The 27,974-nt window shown below is 38.6% G+C and overlaps 3 protein-coding genes across 3 annotated transcripts in view; 1 reads left to right on the forward strand and 2 right to left on the reverse strand.

The window, feature by feature from the left end:
* Positions 1-205: 205 nt before the first annotated feature.
* Positions 206-5,930, forward strand: dpp7 (dipeptidyl-peptidase 7). Its single transcript, XM_081364576.1, has 13 exons — positions 206-603; positions 752-893; positions 980-1,119; positions 1,958-2,121; positions 2,360-2,495; positions 2,630-2,711; positions 2,794-2,960; positions 3,228-3,288; positions 3,402-3,520; positions 4,340-4,496; positions 4,647-4,711; positions 4,913-4,983; positions 5,681-5,930. Exons 1-13 carry the CDS (start codon positions 529-531, stop codon positions 5,778-5,780), a joined length of 1,479 nt encoding a protein of 492 aa, XP_081220702.1. The 5' UTR covers positions 206-528; the 3' UTR covers positions 5,781-5,930.
* On the reverse strand, positions 5,791-16,746 carry man1b1b (mannosidase, alpha, class 1B, member 1b). Its single transcript, XM_081364572.1, has 14 exons — positions 16,417-16,746; positions 15,372-15,518; positions 15,111-15,219; positions 14,530-14,627; positions 14,239-14,387; positions 14,020-14,111; positions 13,657-13,836; positions 11,231-11,379; positions 10,935-11,123; positions 10,640-10,830; positions 10,206-10,326; positions 9,935-10,129; positions 9,689-9,820; positions 5,791-8,381 (listed from the first exon to the last, which is right to left on the reverse strand). Exons 2-14 carry the CDS (start codon positions 15,468-15,470, stop codon positions 8,175-8,177), a joined length of 1,911 nt encoding a protein of 636 aa, XP_081220698.1. The 5' UTR covers positions 15,471-15,518; positions 16,417-16,746; the 3' UTR covers positions 5,791-8,174.
* Positions 16,747-17,293: 547 nt separating this feature from the next.
* LOC308690341 (uncharacterized protein) overlaps positions 17,294-27,974 on the reverse strand; it is a 52,264-nt gene continuing 41,583 nt past the window's right edge. The window contains exons 25-49 of the mRNA XM_081364745.1: positions 24,853-24,906; positions 24,628-24,735; positions 24,439-24,492; positions 24,254-24,307; positions 24,090-24,143; positions 23,827-23,880; positions 23,641-23,748; positions 23,502-23,555; positions 22,311-22,364; positions 22,154-22,207; positions 21,949-22,002; positions 21,809-21,862; positions 21,647-21,700; positions 21,502-21,555; positions 21,361-21,414; positions 21,156-21,209; positions 21,023-21,076; positions 20,283-20,300; positions 20,114-20,167; positions 19,951-20,013; positions 19,626-19,791; positions 19,432-19,538; positions 18,565-18,642; positions 18,301-18,483; positions 17,294-18,218 (exon numbers count right to left, since the gene is read on the reverse strand). Coding sequence (XP_081220871.1) covers positions 18,063-18,218; positions 18,301-18,483; positions 18,565-18,642; positions 19,432-19,538; positions 19,626-19,791; positions 19,951-20,013; positions 20,114-20,167; positions 20,283-20,300; positions 21,023-21,076; positions 21,156-21,209; positions 21,361-21,414; positions 21,502-21,555; positions 21,647-21,700; positions 21,809-21,862; positions 21,949-22,002; positions 22,154-22,207; positions 22,311-22,364; positions 23,502-23,555; positions 23,641-23,748; positions 23,827-23,880; positions 24,090-24,143; positions 24,254-24,307; positions 24,439-24,492; positions 24,628-24,735; positions 24,853-24,906 — 1,851 coding nt within the window. The 3' untranslated portion in view covers positions 17,294-18,062. The remainder of the gene's footprint in view (positions 18,219-18,300; positions 18,484-18,564; positions 18,643-19,431; positions 19,539-19,625; positions 19,792-19,950; positions 20,014-20,113; positions 20,168-20,282; positions 20,301-21,022; positions 21,077-21,155; positions 21,210-21,360; positions 21,415-21,501; positions 21,556-21,646; positions 21,701-21,808; positions 21,863-21,948; positions 22,003-22,153; positions 22,208-22,310; positions 22,365-23,501; positions 23,556-23,640; positions 23,749-23,826; positions 23,881-24,089; positions 24,144-24,253; positions 24,308-24,438; positions 24,493-24,627; positions 24,736-24,852; positions 24,907-27,974) is intronic.

Consider the following 27,974-nt stretch of genomic DNA (forward strand, 5'->3'; position numbering starts at 1 on the left):
ATAAACAATGCAGATTTATTTTTTTAAAGCCATTTTTTATCATATTTATCAGGGGTGCCATCAATTTATTTATTTATGTATCCTTCAATATAGGTCCTATTTTTACGCATTTTATAATACAAATAATAATAATATTAATAATAATAGGCTAATCCGCTCATTTTGACTGTCACTTATTTAAATGCATGAAGACTTTTACTTTGAAATGGTTCCTGACTTTTACTCTGACTGAAACCAGAGAATGTCTCTGCTGAAACTATTATTGTCAATTATTGTTAAACTGCGAAATTGCGCGGTTTATTGCTAAGACAACCTTTAACTTGAAAACGGTGTAAATCATGTACTTTTAATCCAACAGAGATAAGCATAGACAGTATATAAACGGAGATAAGCGACTGTCAGTAACGTTTATAGATGACACAAAAGTCACATGACAGTTATGTGATCACATGATAATCAATACAAGGCTGTAAAGAGTTCTTTAAACTCCACTGGATTTCTGACTTGATATATGGGGTCTTTGTGAGAATGGCTGCACGGTTACTTTTCCCTGGATTCATGTTGCTGATCCTCGGTGGAAAGGCTGAGACACGTTTATCCGTGGTAAGTTCTGATCTGCAGTTAGTTGTTGTATGTATTTTGAAATTTTATTGTTACTGATAGGCTGTTCCAGTTGCTTTCATACAGTTTCTACCATTCTTTGCTCTGTTATTCCTTACTGTTCTTTGGAATTTTCTTTCTTTCTTTTAAGGAAAAGCTCAATAATGAGGTCATCCCATCTCACAAAGACCTTGCTGCTGATTTCAAGGAAATGTATTTTAAACAGATTTTAGACCACTTCAATTACAACAGCCTTGGCAATGGCACATATAATCAGCGTTACCTTATTACAGGTAATCTGCCACACTGTCTTACTCTTAGTCTCAACTTTATCTATTTAAATTATATTCATACAGAGTGCAATATGTGTTTATTCTAGATCAGTACTGGAAGAAAGGCTATGGACCCATTTTTTTCTACACTGGCAATGAGGGGGACATATGGGAGTTTGCACGGAATTCAGGATTCATCACGGAGCTGGCAGCAGTGCAGGGAGCCCTGGTGATATTTGCTGAGCACGTAAGATTTCATGTTCAATCATATGACCATGGAGGAAGTTAGACATTAGAAAAGCGTAGATGTCCACTTTATGCAGTCAAACAATCTACACTACTGGTCAGAAGTTTGACATAATTCAGATTAAGATGTTTTTGAAAGAAGTCCCTTATGCTCACAGAGACTGCATTTATTTGTTCAAAAATACAGTTAAAAAAGTTTTATATTTGAATATATTTTAAAATGTAATTTATTCTTCTGATGGCATAGGTGAATTTTTCAGCCGCCATGACTTCATTATGTCATTGTCACATGATCCTTCAGAAATCATTGCTGATTTGGTGCTTAATTATTAGCAATTATTATCTATGCTCAATTTTGTGGTAACCATGATAAAAAGAAATTCAGGATTCTTTGATGAAAAGAAAGTTCAATGAACAGCATTTATTTGAAACATGAATCTTTTGTAAAATTATAAATGTCTTTAATGTCACTTTTGATCAAAATAATGTGTCTTAACTGTATTCATTTAAGTAAAAAAATATTTACCACAAACCTTTGAATGTTAGTGTATCATGGATTCCACAAAAAAAAAAAAACTTTTTTCAACTAATAATAATAATAGTTTCTTAAGCACCTTAGCAGCATACTAAAAGGATTTCTGAAGGATCATGTGACACTGAAGACTGGAGTAATGATGCTGAAAAGTAACGTTCAGCTTTGCTATCACAGGAATAAATTAAAGTATAAAATGTATGAAGTTATTTAAATTTGTAATATTTTTTTACACAACATTGCTGTTTTCACTGTGTTTTTGAGTGTATACCTGTCCATTAATGTTTACCTTTGATTTAAACACTAGAGATATTATGGAAAATCTCTTCCGTTTGGGAAGGATTCATTTAATATCCCTGAGGTGGGGCTGTTGACAGTGGAGCAGGCCCTGGCAGACTATGCGGTCATGATCACAGAGCTAAAGAAGGAACTGGGAGCTCAGAAATGTCCCGTCATCGTCTTTGGTGGAAGGTAGGGGGTCTCAGTCAGCTTTATATTTACCCATCATCCCCTGACACACACACACACACACGTACGTATACATATAAATATCCATATCTCACCTGGCTAAATAATATTTAATTATTATTAAATGAATTAAAAATCATCATAACTAATTGTAATTTTACATAATGCAATAATAATTGCTAATAATAATATTTAGCTATTATTTGCTTTATTATTATTATTATGTCTGTTTTTATGTCAGCTATGGAGGAATGTTGAGCGTTTACATGAGAATCAGGTACCCGAATATTGTTGCTGGTGCGTTAGCCGCTAGCGCTCCCATCCTGTCCACCACAGGTCTTGGAGACTCTACACAGTTTTTCCGGGATGTCACTGCTGTAAGTTCATATTAAATTCCTTTCAGGCACTTTGGCTTTAAAACATGCCTTTAAAACTATAAAACAATTTCTAAATAAAAGAAGATTTGATTTTGTGTTGGAGTGATATTGATGTGTTCTGTTTGCTTGTTCAGGATTTCCAGAAGATTAACCCTGCCTGCAGAGATGCAGTGAAAGGAGCTTTCCAGAAGCTAAACACTTTGGCACAGCAGAAAGGTATCCGTAGCCATTCGCTCAGGATGCTTAACCATTACACAGCGTTTGTTTCATTCTCATGCTCTTTGTTCACAATCCATAGACTACAGCCGCATCCAGTCTGCTTTCTCGCTGTGTAAAACTCCCTCCACCCCAAAGGACATTCATCAGCTGAACGAACTCTTACGCAACGCCTTCACCATGTTGGCCATGTTGGATTATCCCTACAGCACTCATTTCATGGGCAGCATGCCAGCCTTCCCTGTGAAGGTACTGGACTTATCACTAGCGTGAATTTTGAAAATTCACCAAATGGGAAGGGGGATAGCATGAAAAATAAAAGCTTGCCACTGAAAGGCTTTAATGCAGAAAGCAAAAGCTAATGGTGTTAAACAAATGTTTCCCTGATGCTTAGTGCAAATGAAACCATTCCACCCCATCTGGTTCCATTTAAAATGGCTTACTAGTGCAGTTCCTGCAGTTGGACACACTGATGTGTGTCTTAAAGATAAAGTTCAGTACTTTTTACTTTGACAGGTGGCGTGTGAAATCATGCTGAATGGCACTGATCTTATGGTGGCACTCAGAGATACTGTTGGTAAATGACCGCAGCTTTGCACAGATTTCGATTTCATTTTCTTTTTGTTGTAATCCTGACAAGGCATTAATTTTGTTCTTCCCCCCCCAACCCCCACCTCCCACCTCCCACAGGCATTGTGTATAATTCCACTGGACAGCTCACATGTTTTGACCTGTACAGTCTCTATGTGGAGTGTGCCGACCCCACCGGCTGTGGCCTTGGCTTTAACAGCAATGCGTGGGATTACCAGGTACCTAGATTAGTTGTCACTAAACCCTGAATACTAGTTTTTGGTTATTGCTGAATGATTAGAGAATATCATAAACGTATTTTCACATGTTTATGCTAATAATTTCTTAAGGAAAATATTTATTTTGAGACTATAGATTGCCTGCAGGTATGATATAATTTTGTAGGCCAACCTGGAAGTTAGCATCACCCTGGTTCCCTTGCTAAAAAGCCAATAGGATTTTTTTTTCTGCATAACACAAACAAGTTTATGATTCTGACACATTTTGTTCAAGATAACCTTCACAACTTAATATAACTTTAAAGGAATTTTAAAAATTTAAACAATCCCCAGATGCAGAAAGCTAAAGTTCGACTATATACAAACGTCACATGACTTTGTCAACACCACTAAGCTATCGGCAGTGCTTTCAATCTTTATTTACACGCTGCGATGATGTTTAATGCTCCACACAACCCTTTTTCCTTTAGTCCTTTTCAAGACATTTAAAACCATAAAAATATCACGAGTGGTGGGTATTATTGATATATTTTGTCATAGAATAAAACATGGAAATATATTGTGACCTCATTTCTGGCATTTAAACGCATTCAAAAAACCCATTGACTTCAGGACAATGGAACTGGAAGTTCAAAATGCTAACTCATTTCCAGCTTTTAGGACTCATTTTTGCAGTACTCTATTCAGTCCAAATACTTGACTCTGTGATTTAAAAAAAAAAAAAGAAAAGTTTGCAGTTCTCTCTGATGTATTCGGTTTCTTTGGAATATTCATTTGTAATCGTATATAACAGTGTCTTTATATACAAATCTTTTTTAGGCCTGCACTGAGATTGAGATGTGCTATGAGAGTAACAATGTGACAGACATGTTCCCAGCGATGACATTCACCGAGCAGCAGAGGGAACAGTACTGCTTAAAGAGATGGGGGGTGCTGCCACGGCCAGGGTGGCTCAAGACCCAGTTCTGGGGACAAGGTAAGCTAGAACTACCAAACTGTGGAATAGTTTGAGTTTTTCTTAAAAATAAATAAATATCCACTTGTCTTTGCTATCCTTTTAATATTAATTGATGTCTGCAGTGAACTGGGAGCTAAATGTTGCATCCATTTGAATTATCTCTTCTAGATCTCTCCACTGCAAGCAATATCATATTTTCCAATGGGGATCTTGATCCTTGGGCAAATGGAGGGGTAAGTTTCACTTTTAAAACTTTGTAAATGTATTATTTAAATATAAAGGTGCACTGTTTTTTTTTCCTACTATTAAAAATGATCAGAATACAGAATACTACACTGAGTGCACTTTTTTTAATTCTTTGTTCTGTTTACAAGTAAAGGGTATTTTGTTGCTCTTCTCTGTAAAACATTTAATGGAATTATTTTCGCCTGTAGATCAGGAATTCACTCAGCCCATCACTGATTGCAATCAACATACCAGAGGGAGCTCATCATCTGGATTTAAGGTGCAAGTTAAACTGAAGCTATTTTCAGACTGCAGGCAAATTGGATTTTTTTATTCTCAAATCAGATCTTTTCAGGCAGAATGTCTGCACTGTTAATTGCAAGTAATCAACTGATATTTGTGTCCAGACATAACCAACCTATCTGCATGGGTTGCTTTGGTAATGACGTAGGCGTACACATGTATGTGATAAGGCTTTCAAAACGGATGCAGGAAAAATGGAGGTGCATCATCTCGCCCTATTTAGTCACAGTGCAGAACCCAAAGATTTCGTCCACGACTACAGCACGGAACATCACAATATATACCAGTCTCCTCCCTCGCACATGAAAAAAAATCAGCGACAGAGAAGAATGGTATATAATGTACCGGCCAAAATCTTTGGACATACCATTTGAATACTTCCGGCATTTCCGTCACCAGTTTTGACGTTATCAGAAGAGTGATGCAAAAGACCATTTGAAATCTGATTTGAGCAGCCAGGGCATCCCGACACATCTGTTGAAAATCACAATTAACCACGTCCAAATGTGGTCTGAATCATTATTTATTTATTTTTTGCTGTCCAGACTTTCAGAAACCTATCTGAATATGCAAAAAAAAAAAAAAAAAAAAATCTGATTTATGCTACTATTGAAATGTTAGATTTGGCTATGTCACCTGACCATGCTTCCTACTTTTTTTTTTTTTTTCCCCAGGGAGTCCAACCCTGCTGATCCCGAGTCTGTGATTGTGGCTCGTAAACAGGAGTCTCAAATCATTGCTCAATGGGTGAAGGCAGCAAGGAAGGAGCCATAATGTGTTATTTAATGTACAATTTATTTCAACATTTGTGAACTTGTAAAAGATGGAATAAATCCATTTATTTTCCACAGAAATGGACATTAAAAAGAAATATTAATTTGTCAATAAAAAGAAAACAAAAACATTTTCATTATGTACAAGCTCGCTCTTGTGTCTAAAAATCATCATTTACAAATTGCCAGATTGAGTTGTGGTAATTCAAAGGAATATGTACAGCTGTACCACATTATTATTGCCCCCGTTTTAGAATATTCTTTGAAATTCATGGCACGTCTTTGGTGAATGAATGATTCAGAACTATGTTGATTTGTCAATATGCATGAGGCAGATGATAATTTAAGACATTTGCACAACAATTGAGAGTGAGGCATGAAAAGCCCTTCATTTTAATCTGAGATACACAAGCAAGCTTTCTTCAATTTCTCACACAATGACAGAGAAAAAATACCCAGAAATGACATACAGATAGCAAGTTAATTTATCGCTTACACACTGTTTTATAAATAATCACAAGTATTTATTCACAAGAAAACAGAATCATAAATAGCTTCACAACAGGAATGAGATGATTAAAATAGATTGATTTCTCATAAAAACTTGATTCTCAGGACTGAAAATAGTCATTTGTCATCATTGCTCTGTATGTAAAGGCACACGCGGAACAGAACACCAGTCAATGCTCAGCCCTTGATGAACAGCTGTAATGTATACTACCTAAACAAACCTCTGGATAATATTACTGTAAGATTCTGCACAGTGAGACGTAATGTTCAACCAGCTTTTCGAATACAATGACATAATACAATTGTGATCGGTGTAAACAGCAGGTCTATTATTTGATGGTCAAAAAGTTGGTAGCCCTGCATGTTATCAGTAACCTTAAGACATCCTGTACATTCTTTTCTATTTAAACTTAGGCCACAAACTGATCTGCAATCAGCAGAGAAGAATGAATAACTTAAACATTCCATTTGTCTTCCTGCATAACAACAACATTTGGAATTTTGAAGATTCTACAAAAAACAACTCCAAAAAACGAAATCCAATTGTTCACATTTCACAAAATATTCTACCAATACCGTATGTTAAAATTTCATCATACACGTGAAAATACTACAGACACATTCTCATCTGATGTAGGTCCCGCGAAAGAGTGAGATAACTACATGTGCCATAATATATTATAGACCCTTATTTTATTTTTTTTGGGAAAAAAAAAAACATTGTGCTTGATTAATGCTCCATTAAAAGACTTATAATCCTGCAACCACAAAAAAATGGGACGAAACTGAATAAAAATCTAATAACAATAATAATGGTTCATATGACCACCTGCTAGCGAGTTTTAACATCAAAAGGAGATTTTTAATATATAAAATAATAAACCCTCTAACTAACACCAAACTCAACACAAACATATACATTTCTCCTATTCACAGGAATGGCATTAACATCCTTCACAGCAAGAATGGGGTTTTAGGCTCAAAACAAAAGAGAAATATTCAAATTCATTAATAATAACACAAATTTTAAGAAAATTATACAATGCTGTCTGATACCTCTATACTTTACAATAAGGTTTCATTTGTTAACATTAGTTAACTACATTAGTAAGCCAGGACTAACGATGTACAATACTTCTACAGCATTTACTGATCTTAACATACATTTTTTTAAGATCAAAAGTTGTATCTGTTAATATACTAGTTAATGCACAGTGAACTAACATGAACATGTACATTTTTATTAACTAACTAACAAAAGTTAATAAATGCTGCAAGAATGTATTGTTCATTGTTAGTTACTGCTTTAACTAATGTTAACAAATGAGACCTTATTGTAAAGTGTAACCACATATTCCAAATGCTCTGGAAAACAATTATGTATAATAATTATGATGCAAAGAAAAACTAATTTACAAAGCTAAATAGACTCCATAAGAAAGACTCCCCACAACAAAAACAGCAGTGGTTCTTTCATTAAAAGAAAATACACATACACACTAAAACCCCAAAAACACACCATAAAGTGCTTGCAGTCCCCATAAGGTTTCACAGTATGAACGTTTTTTTTGTTTGTCTGTGTGCTTGGGCTGAGAGACTGCACATACTGATTCAGTGGGCTAACTTAGCAGCCCAGCTGATCAAAGTATCATAGAAGCATAAATAGAGAAACTCTATTAATAGAAACGTACAGATCACTAGTACACTCAGAAACTACGCACCTACAAACAGATTTTTGTCATGGCTCTAATTATTTCACCAGAAAGTGACTTTCAATTACAAAAAAAGAGTTCCTAGTGTAGAAAAAGACGGCAGTTTGGATATCAAATGTGTTCACGGCCCTGAGAGAGGTGTGTTTGGTTACGCACGTGTGCTTGTGGGTCCATCACTCTGCTTGTGGCCATATGGGCAGAGGATGGGCCTCAGTGTTGAAGACGTACTTGTCTAAGCTGATAAGGTCGGGGTCCTCGGAAAACAGCAGGTAGAAGTATTTGAGCGTCTCACCCAGGAAGAAGCTCTCCATCTTGTCTCGAGGGCTGGGATAGGACGGGTCACAGACGTTGTTTATGGATGTATAACCTCCAGTGGGAACCTGTGGGGAGAGGGACACATGAGTCAGAACAGAGTTGTTTGCTAACATCCTTGTAAACTGTTGATATGAACTGAATGCTGAATGTGAAGTTCAGAAATGCAGAGATAGAAAGTGTAAGTGCATTTGGAAAAGGAGCAAGGCAATGTTTGTATAAACCAAGCCAAATATGAGAAGCCAAGTAACAATATATCTGACATATGAAAGTCAGAACTGAGCCAATATCATCACATTTTTCATTCCGACAGAACACCAAGGTTTGGCTTTGAGCCAGTATGAAAAATAATCTTAAGGTATTTTCTAACCAATAACTTTCCATGGTTTTTCATGATGAATGGATAAGGATGTTTAAGTAAATTTTCTATGACCTTTTGAGATTTTATTTATTTCAATGAATTTTCCTAAAAAAAAAAAAACTTGTAAAATTCCCTGATATTTCTTTTACAGTTCTGCTACTCACTAGAATTATGCACTTTTCTGATAACATGCATACTAAGTACAGGGACAAATCATAAAATGGCATCTTTACACTAAAAACCCCTCTGTTGCATTTGCATATACACTACACTTTAAAAGTGTAGCATTGGTACGTTTAAAAAAAAAAAAAAAATTCTACATTTTTTTCAAACAAGTCTTTTATTCAAACCAAGGCTGCACGTATTTATTATTGCAATTAAAAAATAACACAAAATGATGGCAGCCATTACTTAAGTCTTCAGTGTCACTTGATCCTTCAGAAATCATTCTAATATGCTGATATGCTGTTTAAGAAACATGCTGCTCAATATTTTTGTGGAAACAGTGTTTTTTTTTATGATTCTATGACCAATAGAAAATTCAAAAGAACAGCAATTATTTAAAATATATTTTTTAATATTATAAAATGTTTTTACTGTGACTTTTGATCAATTTAACGCACCCTTGCTGAATAAAAGTATTAATTTCTTTTAAAAAAAACTACTTGACTTTTGAACAGTAAACATTTAACATATAACTACATTTATTAACATTTACATTAAAAAAAGATTCATTTAAAACCTGCTTAATAGTTGAAAAACTTCAACTGAGCGATGGGTTGTGGGCAACATTATCGGAAAAGAATTCACAAACTTCAAAAATCCAACAGAAACAGTACACCGTCTGGACACCTTTGGCAAACTATTTTCTACATTATTTTTGAATCTTGCATACTATTTTGAATCTCGCATACTATTTAGAATGGAAAATGTAAATTTGGACGCATCTTCCTTCCACTGTTTTGCATGTTCTAAAAACACCTCAAGGTAACAGTTTCTCACTCTCTCACATACCCTTGTGTACTTATTGAAGTTCTGTAGGATCTCCCAGCCCCACTGCTGGTACTTCTTATCCTGGGTGAATCTGTACAAGTAGAAGAGGCTTTCCACGGTCTCTGGCCGCAGAAGGTTGTGCCGGTCAGCCATCTGCAAGATATTACAAAATCACAAAGACCGTTTCATTTCACATACTCAAACAAACAAACATATGTTTCACAACTGCTGAGAGTAGTGAAAACTTAAAGCTCTTCGTCAGCTCACCTTTACATTTACATCCTTTGTGCTCCCCTCATGCATGTTGAAATGAACTATCTCTGGGCTCAGACCCGTCTCCATCTGGGCATACATCTGGTAGCAGGTCTCCATCAGCTGTTTTGCCAGCTCCATATGATCAGCAGGAAGGCCGTGATGTGCCCCCAGTGCCAGAGTGCCAGGTAAGAAACATACCAAATGGTCCTAAAAAAAGGGGCTAGATGAGCTATTTGACTCTTCTGAACTTGAAGGTCTTGTTATTCTTTGAGAACAAACATACCATTTTGGGACTGAAGTGTCCATGGGACAACTCTCCCACAAATGTAAGGCCTTTAGGAATAGACTTGTTCAGCAGATTCTTCTTCACCCCTTCCACAGCCAGCAGGTAGTCATCTAACAATCTGAACATATGGGAACCCAAAATAATTTTAATAAATAAAAAAGCTACAGCAATACATACATACATTATATATATATATATATATATATATATATATATAAAAATATATAGCTATAGCTATATATATATATATATATATATATATATATATATATATATATATATATATATATATATATAGCCAAAGGATGATATATATATATATATATATTAATAACACAGGCTGTCATCATTCCAAAGCCAAAATTCTGGTATTGACCCAACCCCACGAGGAATAAACTATAACGTCCAAACACACATGACCCTCGACTCACTCGTTCTCTGTCTTGCCTCCCTGTATCCACTGCTTCAGCAGATACTCATAGTAGCTGTCAGCCCTGGCGCCCAGCGTGTAAATGCCCTGATGGGTGAACAGCCCGTTGTTGGTATTTATAAACATCGGCACCAGCCCATCTTTCTTTCCGTCCAGTTTATGCACCTGCTGCATCACCTCCATCACAGCAAGCTACAGAAAGAAAGCCATGGATGATAAGAAACCACTTGTTCTAATGAGAACAGAATTGTTTAAATGAGTGTTTGGGTCTTAATTGTGAAAGATTATCCATCCACCTTGTATTTGGTGTCTCCAGTGAGTCGGCTGAGCTCTCTGAACTCCAGCTGAATGCTAGTGACCTCAGCTACGGTGCTGTCTGAAGTCCATCGCGGAGGATGAGCCGTTCCCTTCCCAATATTCACATCAGAATAGGGGATTTTAGAGGCAGTGTTGAAGGCGGGCATCAGCCTGGAGCCAATATCTTTCTGAAAAATTATTAACAAGATAAAAATAGCATCCAATCATCAGAACATATTAACAGGGAGAAGAGATGTTTTGAGCTACCGGGGGTGGGGGTTTACTTCTTACTCACAGCTTTATCCAGGAACATGAGGTCTCCGGTCAGATGGTAAGTACTTAGAAGGCCCCCCAGGATACGAATGGTGCTCTCGAAAAGATTAACATCCACATTTTTATCGAAGGAGAGCTCTTTGGCCACCCACTCTCTGGCCTCTGCAAACTCTGTCAAAAACATTTATGTAAATTAAGTAAGCCACATCACATACACAGTAAACAACTTCAGGGTACATCATAAAATGAGTAGGTGAAGTTGAAGTGTATTTTTTTCCTATGTATGTCAATGTCTTCATTTTAAGATGGGATAAGAAAAAAAATTGCATTCACATATAGCTATTATTAAAGCTACAATATGTAATTGTTTTCGCCGCTAGGGGGTCGCTAACCTCTTACAATAGCAAAGGCCAAAGGCGTAGATTGATGAGGCAGTGATAAGCGGAATCATGGAACTAATAATGTTTATGGATGAGTGAAAACATTCATGTTTTTTAACATGACTGTGGTATGAAGCTGGGTGCGATTGCTAATGAGAGACAGATATCAGCGCCAAACGCGAGTCTCGCAGATATAAAGGAATAAGGACATTTCATTCTACCGAACTACCCGAAAGTGCTGAATTAATACTCACACAAGTCAGTTTATTTGACGAATTAAACTTGTGAGGTAACGCAGCGCTGTTTCACTTGGTCTAACGTTACACTATCATACTAAACTGCACTTGAGTGTGTTGAAAGTTATGTTATTCTATGTGTTAGTTTGTTGGCTATATGAGACTAGCAGTAAGCTAGATCAACATTAGAATAACATACTGATCATATTCTAACATTTCATCATGTTGAGCTATATAACATTGATTCGTTTTATGTACATTTGCTCACCTGTCTAATAAAGTACATGCAAGAGCGGCGTCTGTCTGTCAAGTCGCGAAGCTCTGTCAAGTCCAAGTTTGTTGCGGAGCTCTCGGCATTGCGAAAACGCCACGCCGATATTGATCCTCGTTTTATTTCTACTTCTGTCCCAAAGTCTGCTTGCCATGGTCCATAATGTTTGAACGAAACAACAACAGTGTGAGCGTGCCGCTAGACGTAAAGCAGTTGTCCACGTCTGTCGCCATGGTTGCTATGGCAGTACAAGCGGAAACCAGGGATAACGCGGATATTACGTCAGTGACAGGAGACAAGTGACAAGGGACGGGCACTATTTAAAATTGTAAATTTCTCTGAATTTACTAATTCTTGGAAACATTTAGGATAATGTAAGTACACAATTGAAAGTACATTACATATTGTACCTTTAAGTCAATTGGTTGATTTCCCCAAAAGTGTAAAAACTGTGACTCTGTTACGCTATCAGAGAATCACTTTACACACTATCACTCACATTACAGACATACGTGTACAGTGCAAGAGCTTGTTTATATTTTAGACAAGTCAATACCGAACAGGACCACATGGAGATGCCAAAAAAACCTACTACAGTACACGGATCCATTCATAATTATTGAACACATCAACATACACATGACATGATGACAAATCAAAGCATTATCCTTAATGTGTGTGGAAACAACATTAATGTACTGAAATGTGTCTGTGTATAAATACATTGTGCTATCAGTGCACCAAGAGTGCACATGCTCAGTTTGTCTGCACATAAATATAACAGACTCACGTCACGAGTACTTACTGTACGACTCCTGTATGTCACTGCAATCGTCTTTACTTTGATTCCAATCCTCATCCATAAAAACGTTACTAGCGAGACGCTGGTTTGCTTTATCCAATCGAGAAACGTAGTTTACGCATCATCTGGCCATACAGCAGTGGGATATTTTGACGTTCCGTCTGTATTTCACACAGCGCGATGTGTGAGGGCTCGCGCTCTTTAGAAACAATCACAGAATTTGACAGAGCTCATGTTTTAAAGTGAAACAACCTGGAATGAATAATTCACTGAAAACGCAAAGTGAGTCTCTATTCTATCTGCTATCTCTGATGTATTCAGCCTGGTTTTCTTTACATTAGCGCTGTTTTGGACTGATTGTTTTTTGAATGAATTCACTAACTGGATCACTGTGATAAACTCCTGACTTCTAAGATCATCATCTAACTGTGTGACGTAAATTACTTTAATGATGCAATTTCACGTGCTAAAGTAATTTATTTGCCTTAAATTATTTTAAAACATTAAGAAATATTACATTAATCACATAAGTTAACGCGTTAGGGCCGACAGCATACTGTATATACACATACTGTATATACACATACTGTATATAAATAAGATTTATTTAGTTATTTATTTATTTAATGCCTTTTGACTTGGACTGGATTTTTCCAGTCCATGCCACAAGGCATTTTGGATCTTGAGAAAAGGAGACAGAAAAAAATTTTTGTTCTGTGTAGGCTTCTCTAATGTATTTTTTCTAGCAAGCTAAATTACCCTCTTTGAGACCCAAGATCCACATGGTGTCCAGAGCATCAATTAGGGTCAGACCAAGTCCAAACCACTCTCCATATGATTTAGAGATTGGTTTGAGCTCATCATGACCCCAAGCAAAGTCTTTGTAGCCCTTCCAGGCATGTCTAAAAGCTTCTCTCACAGCCTCCAGCCTGCTCTCAGCTAAAAGCAACAAAAACACAGGAAACAGCTGCTTCAGTGCAATCCAGAAAAAGAAACAAATTAATTCAGGCAGATCAGCTACATAAAATGTGTTTATATTTAGAAAGTATTAATAGATTTAGCAACTGACTCTTTTCCTGTTCAACATCAAAGGAAAAAAATGTAGTTGACAAAATAACAAACCACGTGCTAATGATGCTGGGCCATCTTGGATTTCTGTGTCTTTGGTGTCAGTATCAGAGGCCTGCTCTTCTTCTATCACTGCTCCACGCCAACTACAATCATGTAAGAAATAAATAATAATGATAATAATAAACAAAACACAGGAATATCTAGTCCTCTATACTCAGACATAATGCACATGCTGTTGTGTTTCAGCACAGTTGACATTTAAAATCAAACCTAATGATCGGCTTTCCTCCCTCCGATCCTTTATCTGCATTCTTCAGGTCCGGTCCATGAATTTCTTCTCTCAACAGACCTGAAATATTCGTTTTGAATTGCAAACGGTTCTGCAAGACAGGAGGTCCACGTCTACGGTAGTCCTTTCTCTGTGTTTCAGGAGGAAAACATTGGTTACTGCCACAACTGCAAAAAGTAGCACAAAGCACAGCCTGTAACCTTGAGTTATCGGGTTACTCATAAAACGAGGGCATCCAAAAAGCAAGCAAGAAACAAATGGGTCACACTAACCTCAGAGGGCAGCTCAGGAAGAATGGACTTGTACTCATTTTTCAGGTCAACAACAAATTGCAGTTTCCCATCGTTCCTGTTCCCCCCAACTTTATCACCTGAGAAACATGAACACAGAGGAGGTATAATAGGATTCTCAATCAAACCTTAATAGAGATATTAGGTTAAAGTTGGTTAGGTTAAATATGTTACTTTTTTTTTTTTTTTTACCTTGTATTTTTTTTTAAATCAAAATGTCAAAACTGGATCTGGCTTCTCTATGGTGACATATTCCGGTTTCCTCCAATCATTTAGTTCACTTAAGCCCCATCCCTTTCTTACAACCTACTGCAAAGCTTGCATTCAGATCGGCCTCCATTCAATCAACAACTGATGGATAGAAGCAAGTCCCTGCCCTAAATCTTTTTTCTTTCCCATAATCTGTTGTTTTGCTTGGATGTACAACACAAAATGGAAGAAAAGATCTCTCTCTACTTGTTACATTGCAATTTTAAAGCATTAACATTGCATTAATCTATTTTTTTTTTTTTTTTTGCAAAAAGACAATTTATTAGTGGGGGTGGATGGATGTAGTGGCTCACCTCTCCAGTGTTCAATGAGAGTGGGAGAAGTGGCGATTCCACAAACCAGCAACAGCATCAATGTAAACAGAATCAGGCTGCGCTGCAATCTGGACAGCTGTTTCCATTTCTGGACAAAAAGCCGAGGTGATCGTACAATCATCAGATCTTTGCAATCAAATGCTATTAAGCAAAGACATTACACTACACAGATGGACCTCAAAGCTACTAATAGATAAAACCATTATGTAAATAAATAAATGAGTTGAACGTTGAACTCACCCTCCAGCAGGACTGCCGGCGCCACTGCTTGCTGTTGGTGTAGCTGCCGCTTTCACTGAGAGTCAGAGATACAAAATCCCTTCTTGGTGGTGAAAGCATGATTCCCTGTCTCTCTCCAGACTGTTCATAAACTCAGTGACCAGGTCTCTGTGTACAGAGAGAGAGAAAACAAGCTTTCTCAAAACCAAGAAAGCTGCCTACCTGTACAATATCTCTGGGTTGACTATAACGTTTAAAAGTGCTGTCTACATAGGCAGTTCACTAGGTGTTGAGACACAGTCCGTGCTGACAGTAGCTGCGTGGGCAGCAGACTGGCACATACAGTACTGATGACACAGAAAAACGTTTATAACGTTTACATTTTACACTTTACAGACGTCGATGGCATAAATAAATTATGAAGTATTTTAAATATTTATATTTCATCTACGGAGCAAGTCTAAAACTGCTTCATACCATCAGCTGATGAGACCCTGTTAATAATTGGCATCAAAAGACACATATTGTCCAACCAATCTAATTATCTAACTACACATTATAATAAAAATATCTAACTATATTATAATAAAAATAGTAAACAAACAGAAACGGGTAGCATATTTCAATCGTTGACTGATTGATTCTATTCAGCAACCACTTCGAGAATGTTTGATTCGTTCAAAAGAACCGACTTAAAAGAGTCATTCGTTCTCATATCATCGTCGAGGGAATAAATAGTTCAGAAAACAGTCAGAGTATTTCAGTACGGTATTTCCACCACAGAGGCAGAATACCATAAATATAAATTAGTTTGAATCGAGGAACTGTTATTTAGAACCGGTTCTCGGCAGCCAGATGAGCCAGATAACGTCAGATAACGCTTTCTCACTGACTAAAACCTGACTTAAAATTATGTCTGGTCTAAATAACCCTTACAACTATTTATATTTTATTTAGAACAAAAACAATCCAGTTTCTCAATTTAGTGACACAATAAATCTCACACTTGGCTACATTTCTCTGACTTATGTGGGCTTAAGCGCAGACATTAAACAAACTCGTTCACCTCTCTTCCTGAAGTATGTCGAGGCTCCAGCTGTGTGGAGCAGAGCTCTGGTCGGCTCAGGATCTCACGACGGTCCGAGGCATCACTGAAGGGCCTAGAGCTCACCGGCGATCAGTCACACTCACAAAAACCTGTGGCGAATACCATGCGACTTTCGAAAGACACGTTTGAAAACCGTGATGGATTAACTGGATCATATTGCAGCCATTTTCTTAGCTGATGTTTCAAGTGATTTCCTGGAGACGAATACACATCCAGCTGTAAGGAGGCGTGTTGAACTATACACTTACACTAGTAGCAGCAACTTGTGGTTTTTCCAAATAATCCTCCAGAGGGCGACAAACAGAAACCTAAAAACTCATTTTGGGATTATATTATTTACCACACAAGCCTACAGGTTTACACTACACTAAAATGGTCACTGGAGTTTAGGTGAATGAACATGAATGAATGTATTTTGATTAAATAAATGCAGCCTTGCATTTAAAAAAATCTTAAAGATAACAAAAAATAATTTAATTTGTAGTGTATAATATAATTAACTCATATTTTTATATTTAGCCGTCTATATATTTATGTTTTTATTTTAGTATTAATTACTAAAGTTGTATTTGCAAAACATTTTACATTAGCAGTCTAATTCAGTAAATACATGTACAAATCAGTACATTTGAATGAGCCAGACTAGTCCTGCAGAAATTGATATGCACTTCCCTTCTGTATATGTTCAAAAATACAGTTATTATAATTCAAGCTGAATGCACCCTAAATTCATTAAGTAATCTGGAGAAAAAATCCTCCAGGACGTGTTTATACTTTTTTTTTTTTTTTTGGCATAGGCTACTCAACAATAATAATAAAAAAAAACACACTCATTTGAATAAAATCAGTTTGTTATTAAAACAGATTGCAATGTGTTACTTTACAATGACCTAAATTGTAATTTTTCATGGGACTGTTTTTGTATTTTGCACTCAAGAACAACTGACACTTATTTAATAATGGTCATCATAATTTGTTGATTGAGATATAACAAAATTCCACCATAAACAATGGGCTCACAGCAACTGTCTGACAGCTTTGTAAGTAATTCATGTTATTAGACTTCACAAGCAGTGCCTGATATACGTTTAAGGCACATTGTTTAAATAGTACCAGATTTGGGTGCCACATACACCACATGACCAATAGTGACAACACAGCTTGGTGTTAAAAGTGTCAAACAAACTTTGGCCATGCAGTGTATATGACAGTGATCTTTGTCATAAGGTGCAACAAAACCTGAATTAAAGTTTTTTTTAAAGAAATCATGGTTTGTGGAAGTGAATGTGACAAGAGTAACATCAAGACATCATATAAATAATCAGTTATTTAAAAGAGAAAAAAAAAACATTGCAAACAATATACAACAATATTTTACAACTCCTCATGAGAAGCTGTGCACCAGATTACTGTTGCCAACAGACAACAAACCAGTTCACTGTACTGAAGGTACACTGTAAACTGAAGGTGAAAACTTCATTAGGAACCTCCATTCCCACAGCAGATGGAGAACAGTAGAGTAAAGAAAGTCCTGATTTCCTCAGCAGAGAGCTACTCAGTAAGAGCTCTGCAGAACAGCCCTCAAATGAGAGATTGTTTTTGTTTTAGCTGAAGCAGACGTGTCCTACAGTAAACTGAAACTCTTCTGTTGTGTCGCTCTGGCCAAATAAAGCCACATCTCTAATTGGTAAAAGCTCCAGGTCTTCGGTCTCAAACTGGAACACAGACTCCCGAGGGCCTGTATCCAGCGCCTCTGTATGCTAAACACAGACAGAAAGGGTACATAATAAATTTAAGTGACCAGCAATGCAATCCATTATAACTTAGTTACAGCTGTCTTACTTCACAATCCAGTAATGTTCCCAAGAAGCTCTGTCTTCTTGAGTCGGCAAGGAACTTAATCTCTCTTTCATTGGAGCCCTGGTGGGTGTTTGGCTGGCATGAAAATGTGATGTTCTGCTTGGCAATCCTGCTGTTCAGTCGTAGGAATCTCATTTGTACCGCACCGGTTTCAGTGTAATCAAACTATAAAGTAAAGATTTACTCAGGGGCGGGACATGATGGCAGGAGGATATTCTGGTTATTGGTTCTGATCAAATAACATACCTGAAAGCCGCCATCTATAGTACTCAACCAAGTAAAGGAGTCTGACATGGCATCTTTGAGCCAGGATCGCATGGGTATCTAAAGCAGAGAGGCGTCTCATTATCAGCCAAATATGAATTAAAAAAAATTAAACTGGTATATAAGCATATAAGATTAAGATTAAATGGTAGGGTAGGCATCCTGATAGCAATCAATAATACATACATAAACTGTAGCTTCCGAAGAAGTCACAGGACCATGATATGATTTCCTACCAGCCTGTCAACATATGTATTTCCATACCTCACAGACATCACGCGTCACTAGTGCGTTCCGCAAGGCTATGCAGAGGTGTAGACACAGAGCGCCACAAACAAACAGCAGCCACCTTTTACAGTTCCTCCTGAGCCAAAACAACGAACTTATGCTGCGTTCACACCATGTCGTAACCATAATTACGAGATGGACTCGGATTTATGCGTTTCTATGTCAACACCGAAATGAATCTGCAGTAGTCAGGTGGTACAAGTAAGAGCTCTGTTTACGTTCATTATTATTGTAATGTTATGTGCTTTGAGACATGAGATAATTTAACACAGTCTCTCATCTCATGCAATTTGCAGGCGCTGTGTTCATGTGTTTTGAAGGAGGAGAGGCTTTGGAGAGCGATCTTAAGTGAGGGTGGGATCTTATGCATTGAAGGCTAGCTTGCTATTGCTAGCCTGTCCGAAATTGCCTACCCTACCTTTAATGTGGGGTCAGTAAGATTTAAAAAAAAAAAAATAATAATAATAATAATAGTTTTATTCAGCAAGGATGCATTAAATTGATCAAAAGTGACAAGACATTTTATATTCATCGAAATGCTGATGAAAATTTTAACTTTACCTGTGGCTGCAGGGGTGACAAACATGTTTGTCCACCTGCACTGAAGTTACAATATACCAGCAAAGCATCAGCAGAACTGCCCTGATTTGGGTCGATATAATACATTCCTGAGACAAGAACAGTCAATTAAAAATCATTAACAATAAGTACCATGTCTACAGACTAGCAATAACATTCGTGAGAATGACCCTGACCACTTGTTAAGTTAGGATGACTGAGCATCAGCTCCAAGCAGGTGGTGGCCGGATGTTGCTTAGTGCCGTCCGGAGGATCTATGAAGAATCGCAGGTCTTGCTGAAGGGAGTCCAGCAAGCTCCTAATAAGTGGATAGTTGGGCTTGTCGGAGAGGTACATGAGGTCCTGATTTGTGAGAACCAAAAAATATTGTCACATTACAATTAAGTTTAAACCTGTGTAATTATGTTAATTGTTAATTATGTTAGGTTTAAATACATGTGATATGATGAATGGATCCTGAAAAAAAAAATTTAAATGTAAAATCAATCATCAGCTGCTTACTTTTATCTGAGTCAGTGTAAGGTTTAGAGATAAGCCCGGTGGACCTGGAGGACCTGGTGGGCCCTAAAATAAACAGCACTATTATAGTTACTACATCACAGGCATTAATGAAATGTTTTACATATATTGCTCAGGTAATGTAAATGAGTACTGTCAAACTCACAGGAGTTCCTTTCCCTCCTTTTGGACCAGTAAGTCCTAGATATCCTTTTAAACCCTGAAAAAGTTGAATAAAACATTTCATCATCAATAAATATTAATTGCAAAAGTGAACTAGATAAGAGAACAATTTGTATTAAATGAATGTCTGTATTTAAATGTTTGTTCCAAACCTTCACTCCAAACAGGCCCTGTAGAGGGAGCAAATGGACATAGTGAAATCTCAGTGCATGAAATGCACTTTCCCCCCCACATTTTTCAAATATTTACTTTGTTCTAAATGTACACTACCGTTCAAAAGCTTGGGATTATTAAGATTTTTTTTATACATTTATTTGGTAAAGACACATTAAATTGATTTTGATTCTTGACAATTACATTCTTACAAAATATTTTCATTTCAAATAAATGTTTTTCTTTTGAACTTTCTATTCAAAGAATTCTGAAAAGATGTTTCCTGTTATAACAAAAATATTATGCAGCACAACTGTTTTCAACATTTATAAAAAATAAAAAATAAAAACTTTTTTTTCTTGAACAGCAAATCAACATATTAGAATGTTTTCTGAAAGATCATGTGACACTAAAGACTGGAATAATGGCGACTGAAAATTCAGCTTTGCCATCACAGGAATATATTACAATTTAAAATAGAACACAGTTACTTTAATATTTCACAATGTTACAGCTTTTACAGATTATTTGATCTTCTGAGCATTAGATACTTTTTATTTTCAAAAACATAAAAAAAACCTTACTCCAAACTTTTGAACAGTAGAGTAAAAAATATGACATTTTAAAAGACCAATGCAATATTTTGGAATTTAGCCAATTATTTGAGAATAATATTTTGTGCAAACCTGTGAAGCATTTAAAAAATCTAAATCAAAACCTGAAAGAGATGATAACTTACAGGCAGCCCTGGTAGTCCTGGGGTTCCTCTTTGACCTGTTGGGCCAATATCCCCCTAAAAGTGACACAAATTACTCTATTTTCTACATGCCAACAGTCTCGTTGTATGATTACATGCATATCTAAAATGTCACCTGCTCTCCCTTTGGCCCATGTCTCCCTTTCTCCCCATGCAGGCCCTGCTCCCCCTGAAATAAATTAACAGACATTCAGCCACTGCAAACAAGGAACATTTACAGTATGTACACAAAATACTATTAGGTGCCTCGAGTCTGTTTCCCCTCCCTTCTGAAATGATTTAAGTTTCTTCTAGTGTTTGATTGAGATGAATGAAGGTACCTTCAGTCCATCTCCCCCTGGAGGACCAAGTGGCCCAATTTCCCCCTTCTCTCCCTTTGGACAGAAAGAAGAGTAAGCCTCAAGGTTCTCAGTTTTGACTCTCTACCAGTTCTAATATGACATTTCCATTAATGCACAAACCTCAAAGCCCCTTTCACCACTTGCTCCTTTCTCGCCTCGAATTCCAGGTAAACCCTGAAACAATACATGTAGACCACTAATAAATATTCACATTATCTTTATGAATTTTTAAAACCCGATGAGGGAAATTTGTGTATTCATTTACATATTGTCCTGGTCTGCCAGGAGGTCCAGTCTTTCCCTGTGCTCCCTTATGACCCTGTTACACATAAAACAAAAGCTGGTAAAATGTATTATAAATTGTGGCAAGCATTATGCCTTTACATGTTACATAACATCTAAAAATGAGCAATGAATAAATAAGTACCTTCTCGCCTATAGGTCCTCTGAGACCCCTCTGACCAGCTTTTCCTTTTTTCCCCTGAGAGTGAAAGAATGACTCAAATTGTACTTTAAATCCTGAAAATGTTTCCTTCAAACCCTAACAAACCTTTTCACAGTACTTACTCTTTTCCCAGCATGTCCAATCTTTCCAGGAGGTCCATCTTGACCATTATTTCCCTGAAAAATTGGAAAAGTATATACGACTTTAGAAATTAATAGAGCACCTGAATAATTAATAGAGCAGCTGAAAAAACAGAGTGAATGTAATGGTATTAGATTACAAATTCAATCATAACATATGGTGAAAAGAGATTTAGACTACACTGACCTTCTGACCTTTTGGTCCCTCCCTTCCTTGAGGCCCAGATTTGCCCTTTGGACCCTAAAGCATTTAAACAAAAATAATGAATAATACCTGATCTTCAGGCAGTGAAAGAATATTACCATTTAGTTACTGATAGAGATATTTTCGCACAAATACTAACTTGTGGTCCAGCTGGGCCAACAGGGCCATCAACACCCATATCTCCTGGAAGTCCCTGAAATTAACAGTGAAAAGCATTTAAATGCAAAAAAACTAAAAAAACAAACAAACATTAAATAAATACTATACACATACATACATACATACAGTACATACATATACATTTAGTGTATTGCTGAATTGTGATAATATGCAAAAAAAATACTGATATATTTTATATTTAACATAATATTAAACTAACTTAATTAACTTAAAGTTACCTGGTTTCCTTAAAATTTTTGTTAATACAATGAAGGAGATTGGTTTAATAAATATAAAGTCAAAATATTATGTTATCTGAACCACACTAATTATCTAAGTTGAAGATAAAAAGTTGTGATAACAAATCATTAAAAAAACTTTTTTACAGTGTGAGAAACACTGTTCAAAATTTTAATAAACCCCTAAACAAACAATTTTGTGAATATTTGCTAGATGTCTGTTCTGTGTGTGAGTGCTGAAAAAAATGTATTGTGTTTGTACATAGTCTTGGCTGTGTAAACAGGAGAAAAAACAGTCGATCTCCGATCCATGGAGCACCAAAAACACTCTTGTAGCCCATCAGCATTAGGGGGCGTATATACTCATGATGGGGGCGGAGAGAGAGTGAGAAAGCAGGAAATTTGTAGAAAGTCTGTAGAAAGAGAGATGGCTGAGATATTGCCAAAGAGGAAAAGGTCAGAGGAATATATTTGGAAGAAGAAGGGTTACGATCAGGCAAGAGCTATAAACTGTGTTAATATTGGAAAAGCTTTTTAGCGCTGGAGAGACATTAGAGAGCAGGAAGGCCTGAAAACCAAAGTCAAGGTTGCTCTGTTTCTGCTCGATACGTGGGTATGAGTAACATTGTTATTTTGCTGTTGCACAGAACCAAGATATGCTGTTGTATGCTGCTGTTGTTGCTGTTGAATCACAGCTGATTCTTTCATATTGTGCGAGCTGTCTGATGCAGCAGCTTTATGGTTGCCCGTGTTGCAGAGGGTGTTTGTTATTTTGGGGGGCGGAGCAATGATGGGAGAGGTGTGTTTGTTTGAGTGTGCATTTCAAATATCAACAGTGTTTCTCAGAAATTGCTCACTGCACCTTTAATATAACTACAGGCCAGTTTCTGTATTTAAAAAACAATTTGGACCATTTTATTTAGAAATTCTACCTCCTTTCCTGGTGATGCAGAGGGTCCTTTAGTACCAGGGAGACCAGGTGGTCCCTGTACAAAAGAGAGAGTCATCAGTTGACACCAAACATACATCAGTCACTCATTATAAAAGTTTTAATTTAATTCAGAGCCTCACCATCTGCCCGGGAGGTCCTTGTCTTCCTGGTTCACCTTTAGGTCCTACTTGTCCCGGCGTACCCTTTGGGCCCAATAAGCCTACGGGGCCTTTGGGACCCATGGTTCCCTGCAATAAGAGTATTATTTATCCCCTGAAAAAAGCAATGTAACCGGAATTTACCTTGAAACGGTTAGCTGTACTAACCTGAGGTCCTGTCTTTCCCATAATCCCTTGTAAGCCTTTCTGCCCAGCCATCCCCTGTAGATGAAAAATAAAACGTAATGACTTTAATTTAACATTGGGGGTTGCCCTCAGTCCCTGTAATCTTGGATAGCAGCTAATATGTATGCAAAAAAGGGCATTGAAACTATTGTGGTGTATCTGGCGTTCACAGTTCACTTGTATATGCATTTGAGAGGTTATTTGACCCAAACGGTTTTAATATGGAAAACAGCCATTGATTTTACCCGGCTGCCTTGATCTCCTGGATAGCCAGTTGGCCCAGGTGATCCAGTTTCTCCCTTTTGAAACAAAGAGCAAGTCTGTTACATTTGGAAATGTATAAGGGTAATCCTGATCTATTACAAGGAACATTGATGAAAGAAACTTAAGGAAGAATAGGAAGTAATACCTTTAGGCCTGGTGAACCATTTGCTCCTGGTGGTCCCCGAAGACCCATCAAACCCTGCATTTAAAGACAACTTATAGACTCAATCATCCAACAGCAAACATCAAAATTAAAAAAAATCACGTCCATCAAAAACTGCAATCACTTAAGTTGATTTAGGTTGTATGCATCTTAAATAAAATGCATACCTCTAGACCCATCAAACCAGACGGACCAGACTTTCCCATCAAACCATTCTGACCCTGGTGAAGAGATGATCATTATTCAAAGGACTTTACACTATGAATTACAACTAATACATATTAGCAGTGTGTAATAGCTAGGCAGACGAAGGGTCTGCCCAACAGAAACATGATTTTTTCAGCGAAATTACTAACTAGTGGTCCAATGTAGCCTTTATTCCCCTTCACTCCTCGCTCTCCTCTATCCCCCAAAAATCCAGGTTGGCCTTGTTGTCCAGAGAATCCTCGATGTCCAGGGTCACCCTGAGTGAATAAAAATGTAGCTACTTTACTTTTTGTAGAAACTGGTCAGTGTACAGACCTCTACAGTACATTTAATGACATTTTACTTAAAATAACCATATATTGAAATTATTTTACCTTTTTTCCTTTAGGTCCCGGGTCTCCAATATCACCTGGATGTCCGATACCTCCCTGGATATGAAATATCATACTCATTATAACTTATTGCAATGCATTTTAAATGAATGAGGACTTTTATGATACACACACTACCGTTAAGAATTTGGGGTCGATACGATTTTTTGAAAATAAGTTTTTTATGTTCACCAAAATTTCTGGTTGCGTATGCAACCCACCGTTCCCTGAAAGACGTAACGAAGGACGTAGTCGACGTCGACTGAATGGGATCACGCTAGGGAGCCAATTTTCTTCGAGCATGCGAGCAAATGAAATTTTGCATGCGTGATTGGCATCACACACTCCGCCCCGCGGAGCAGGTATAAATACGGAAGTGGATGCACGCACTAGTTGCTTTACGCTGAGGAGCCGTGAGAACTCAGCCAGCGGTGGTCCAGCTATAGTGGCAAAGAGACTACGTCCTCCGTTCCCTGTGGGTTGCATTCGCAACCAGGACGTTCCCTTTCAGTCGAGAACGTCAGACGTAGTCGACGTCGATTGAATGGGATCTTCAACCCTGGAAAACGCCACTAGAGCTGCCACCTTCCAGTGCCTGGGTAAAAGCCTTAAGTCCCCCCGCAACTCTGAGGCGGAGAAGAGTGAGGCTTAGGCCAGGGAAGTCGACTGCTGTTCCACAGGACCACTGGGAAAGCGTACCCTTACAAGGAAGGAAGGGACGCTGCGGAACCACATCCTGCACGAAGGGAGGTAACATGAGGGGGATACACATATGGACTGGGCAGATGACCGGGCAGTACAACATATGGAATGTCACTGGGATGACTCCAGCCTATAACGGGGGGAGATTCAACCAACAGTGACGGCAGAGGAAGCTCTGCCGAGGGAAGACACGGGTTCACCGCAGGGAGCCGTACCGTGGAATAATACACATATGGGATCACAACATATGGACCCAGCCTAACACAGGTTCCACATGTGCATACGAGTGATAGGCCTGGCTTTGAACGCTCCGCCACGTCCGATGCCGAAGGGTATGGAGGAACTCAACAGGGTTCAGTTTAAGAGGGAACTCAACTGGAGCAAATTTGCGCATGTATCCAGTCCATAGGAGGGGAAGGGCGCAGAAAGCTGACACTTCGAACTGTGCTTACAGTGAACTAGCTTCATGTGAAGGGAGCCCACGGGAAGCAACAGTTCGACACATGCTAGTTCTGTAGCGAATATGTATAGGTGTCGCCCAGCCCCCAACTCTATTCAACATCTGTTCAGCGAGGCACTGTATGCCAACGCCTAGGAGGGAGAGTACTCTCACTTTGGAGGAGCTCACCCCCCAGTTGGCACAAAGGCAACCACTTTGAAGTGGGCAAACCTCTGCATGGAAACAGCCTTCCCTTCTGCTGTCCCATAACAGATAGAGCTGGTCTAAGGTTTAGGCTTTGCACTCTGAACACGTAAAACAGCACTGAGGCGGATGGACAGAGAAAGCCAGGGCTGGGTCTGCCTCCTCCAGGGCAGCGCTTGCAGGCTCACCACCTGGTCCATAGGAGAGGTAGGAACCATGGGCACACATTCAGACCGGGGTCTCAACTTGAGAGAGTTAGCCGGCCCGAATTCCAGGCACACCTCGTTGACCGAAAGCTAACAAGTCCCTACCCTCTAGTGGAGACCATGCGAGCAGGAGAACTGTTTCTTAAAAAACTGAATTTTTTTACTCACTGCCTGCGATGGCTCAGGGGCGGTCTCTGCAGTGCAGGAGCACCAGAGAAGAAGACCCAAGAGGGTAAGGAGGGGACGCAAGGCGCATATATATCTCCTTGTTCGCCTCAGGGACCTGACGATCAAATCGCACTCCACTTGGATTTGAATCCACTGCCTCATGATGTGCGCCAATGTAGAAGCCACAACATTTTGAGGTGGAGGGGACAGCCCTCACTCCAACCACAAGCAGTTTTTAAAGGGAGCACTGAAGTGATCGAACACCTTCGGGATCTCCTCACGGAGAGAAGACTCGGTTCAACGAACAGGTTCGACTTCTATTAGAGGAGCAAACGTCTTTCTAGAGGGTGCTCACAGAAGTGATGGTCTCTACTGCATAACAATTCTTGCGGTAGACCAGAACCTCCGCGTCCCGTTCTTACTAGAACCAGACCTGGAACTTTCCAAGGTCTAGACGCGGATGCCATCGTGCCCCATCCATGAGAATGTGCTCAGAGGAAGGTGTCAGGAAGGCTGTCGAGAGGAGGTTGGTTGGCCAATGAGGAGCAACTTAACAAAACCTGTTCCATCTCTTCCTGATTTTAGCACCATAGAGCAAGAAGGCTCACTGGGGAATGCATTTCTGCGGCCCCAGGGCCTGCTGTGGCCAGAGTCTTTGTCGAGGGATACTCAGACAACTGGCATAGGACGAGTCCGGAGGGGCAACAGACGTGGCTGTGCGGCCCGAGGGGTGGTCCGAAACAGCTGGCCAGCTGGGGATGGAGTCTCCACTGTATCTGGACCAGAGGCTGTCATGAGGCTTGTGAGCGGCACGATTGAGCAGGCCAGAAAAAATAGGTGGAATGAAGCGATCTTAGAATCTAGCTTCTGACTCCAAGGAGGAGGTGGCGGGCGAGTTGCAACATGCAAGGGGAGCGCAGCTCGACGGTTGCAATGTTGTCAGAACAGTACAAGCTCGCTGAGCAGCGGTGTCTCGAAGTGAGGGACTGTAAGCAACTCGAGGAAACGAATGCCAATGCAGTCAGAGGGCGCCCAGAGCTCTGTTACTGAATGCCCTTTATACATGGCCCCTCAGCCAACATTTGGAGGACACTTGTGCCAGGAGCCACTAGCCCAGAGAAACAAAGGTCTGCTTATGGGCTGAGCGTTTGGCGACAGGCCAGGGTGTTTGTTTTCCTACACGGAGCGTGTCGCTCTGCCACGGCCACCTCGGGACTCGGTCATCAAGCCAGTGCTGAAGTGGTCTCCATATGGAGGAAGCCGTGTGGCTGCGTCTGCCATATGCCCCAGGAGCCTCTGAAAGTTTCAGTGGAACCCTTTCTCACTTCTGAATAGCACTGATCTGGCACATCTCACTTGAGAGATGTGCTAGACCGAGACCACCTCCATACTAGAAAAGAGATACT

Source organism: Scardinius erythrophthalmus, assembly GCF_964197995.2.
Source record: "Scardinius erythrophthalmus genome assembly, chromosome: 5".
Classification (NCBI taxonomy): domain Eukaryota; kingdom Metazoa; phylum Chordata; class Actinopteri; order Cypriniformes; family Leuciscidae; genus Scardinius; species Scardinius erythrophthalmus.

Bases quoted from the DNA above. Each gene is read 5' to 3' on its own strand.
- dpp7 (XM_081364576.1), top strand. From the start codon at position 529: ATGGCTGCACGGTTACTTTTCCCTGGATTCATGTTGCTGATCCTCGGT. The intron at 1,120-1,957 runs GTAAGATTTCAT...TTTAAACACTAG, and splicing joins TGGTGATATTTGCTGAGCAC to AGATATTATGGAAAATCTCT. The intron at 2,122-2,359 runs GTAGGGGGTCTC...TTTTTATGTCAG, and splicing joins GTCATCGTCTTTGGTGGAAG to CTATGGAGGAATGTTGAGCG.
- man1b1b (XM_081364572.1), bottom strand. From the start codon at position 15,470: ATGCTTTCACCACCAAGAAGGGATTTTGTATCTCTGACTCTCAGTGAA. The intron at 15,220-15,371 runs GTGAGTTCAACG...CTTTTTGTCCAG, and splicing joins GCCGGCAGTCCTGCTGGAGG to AAATGGAAACAGCTGTCCAG. The intron at 11,124-11,230 runs GTGAGTAAGAAG...ATAATTTTTCAG, and splicing joins TCATGTTCCTGGATAAAGCT to AAAGATATTGGCTCCAGGCT.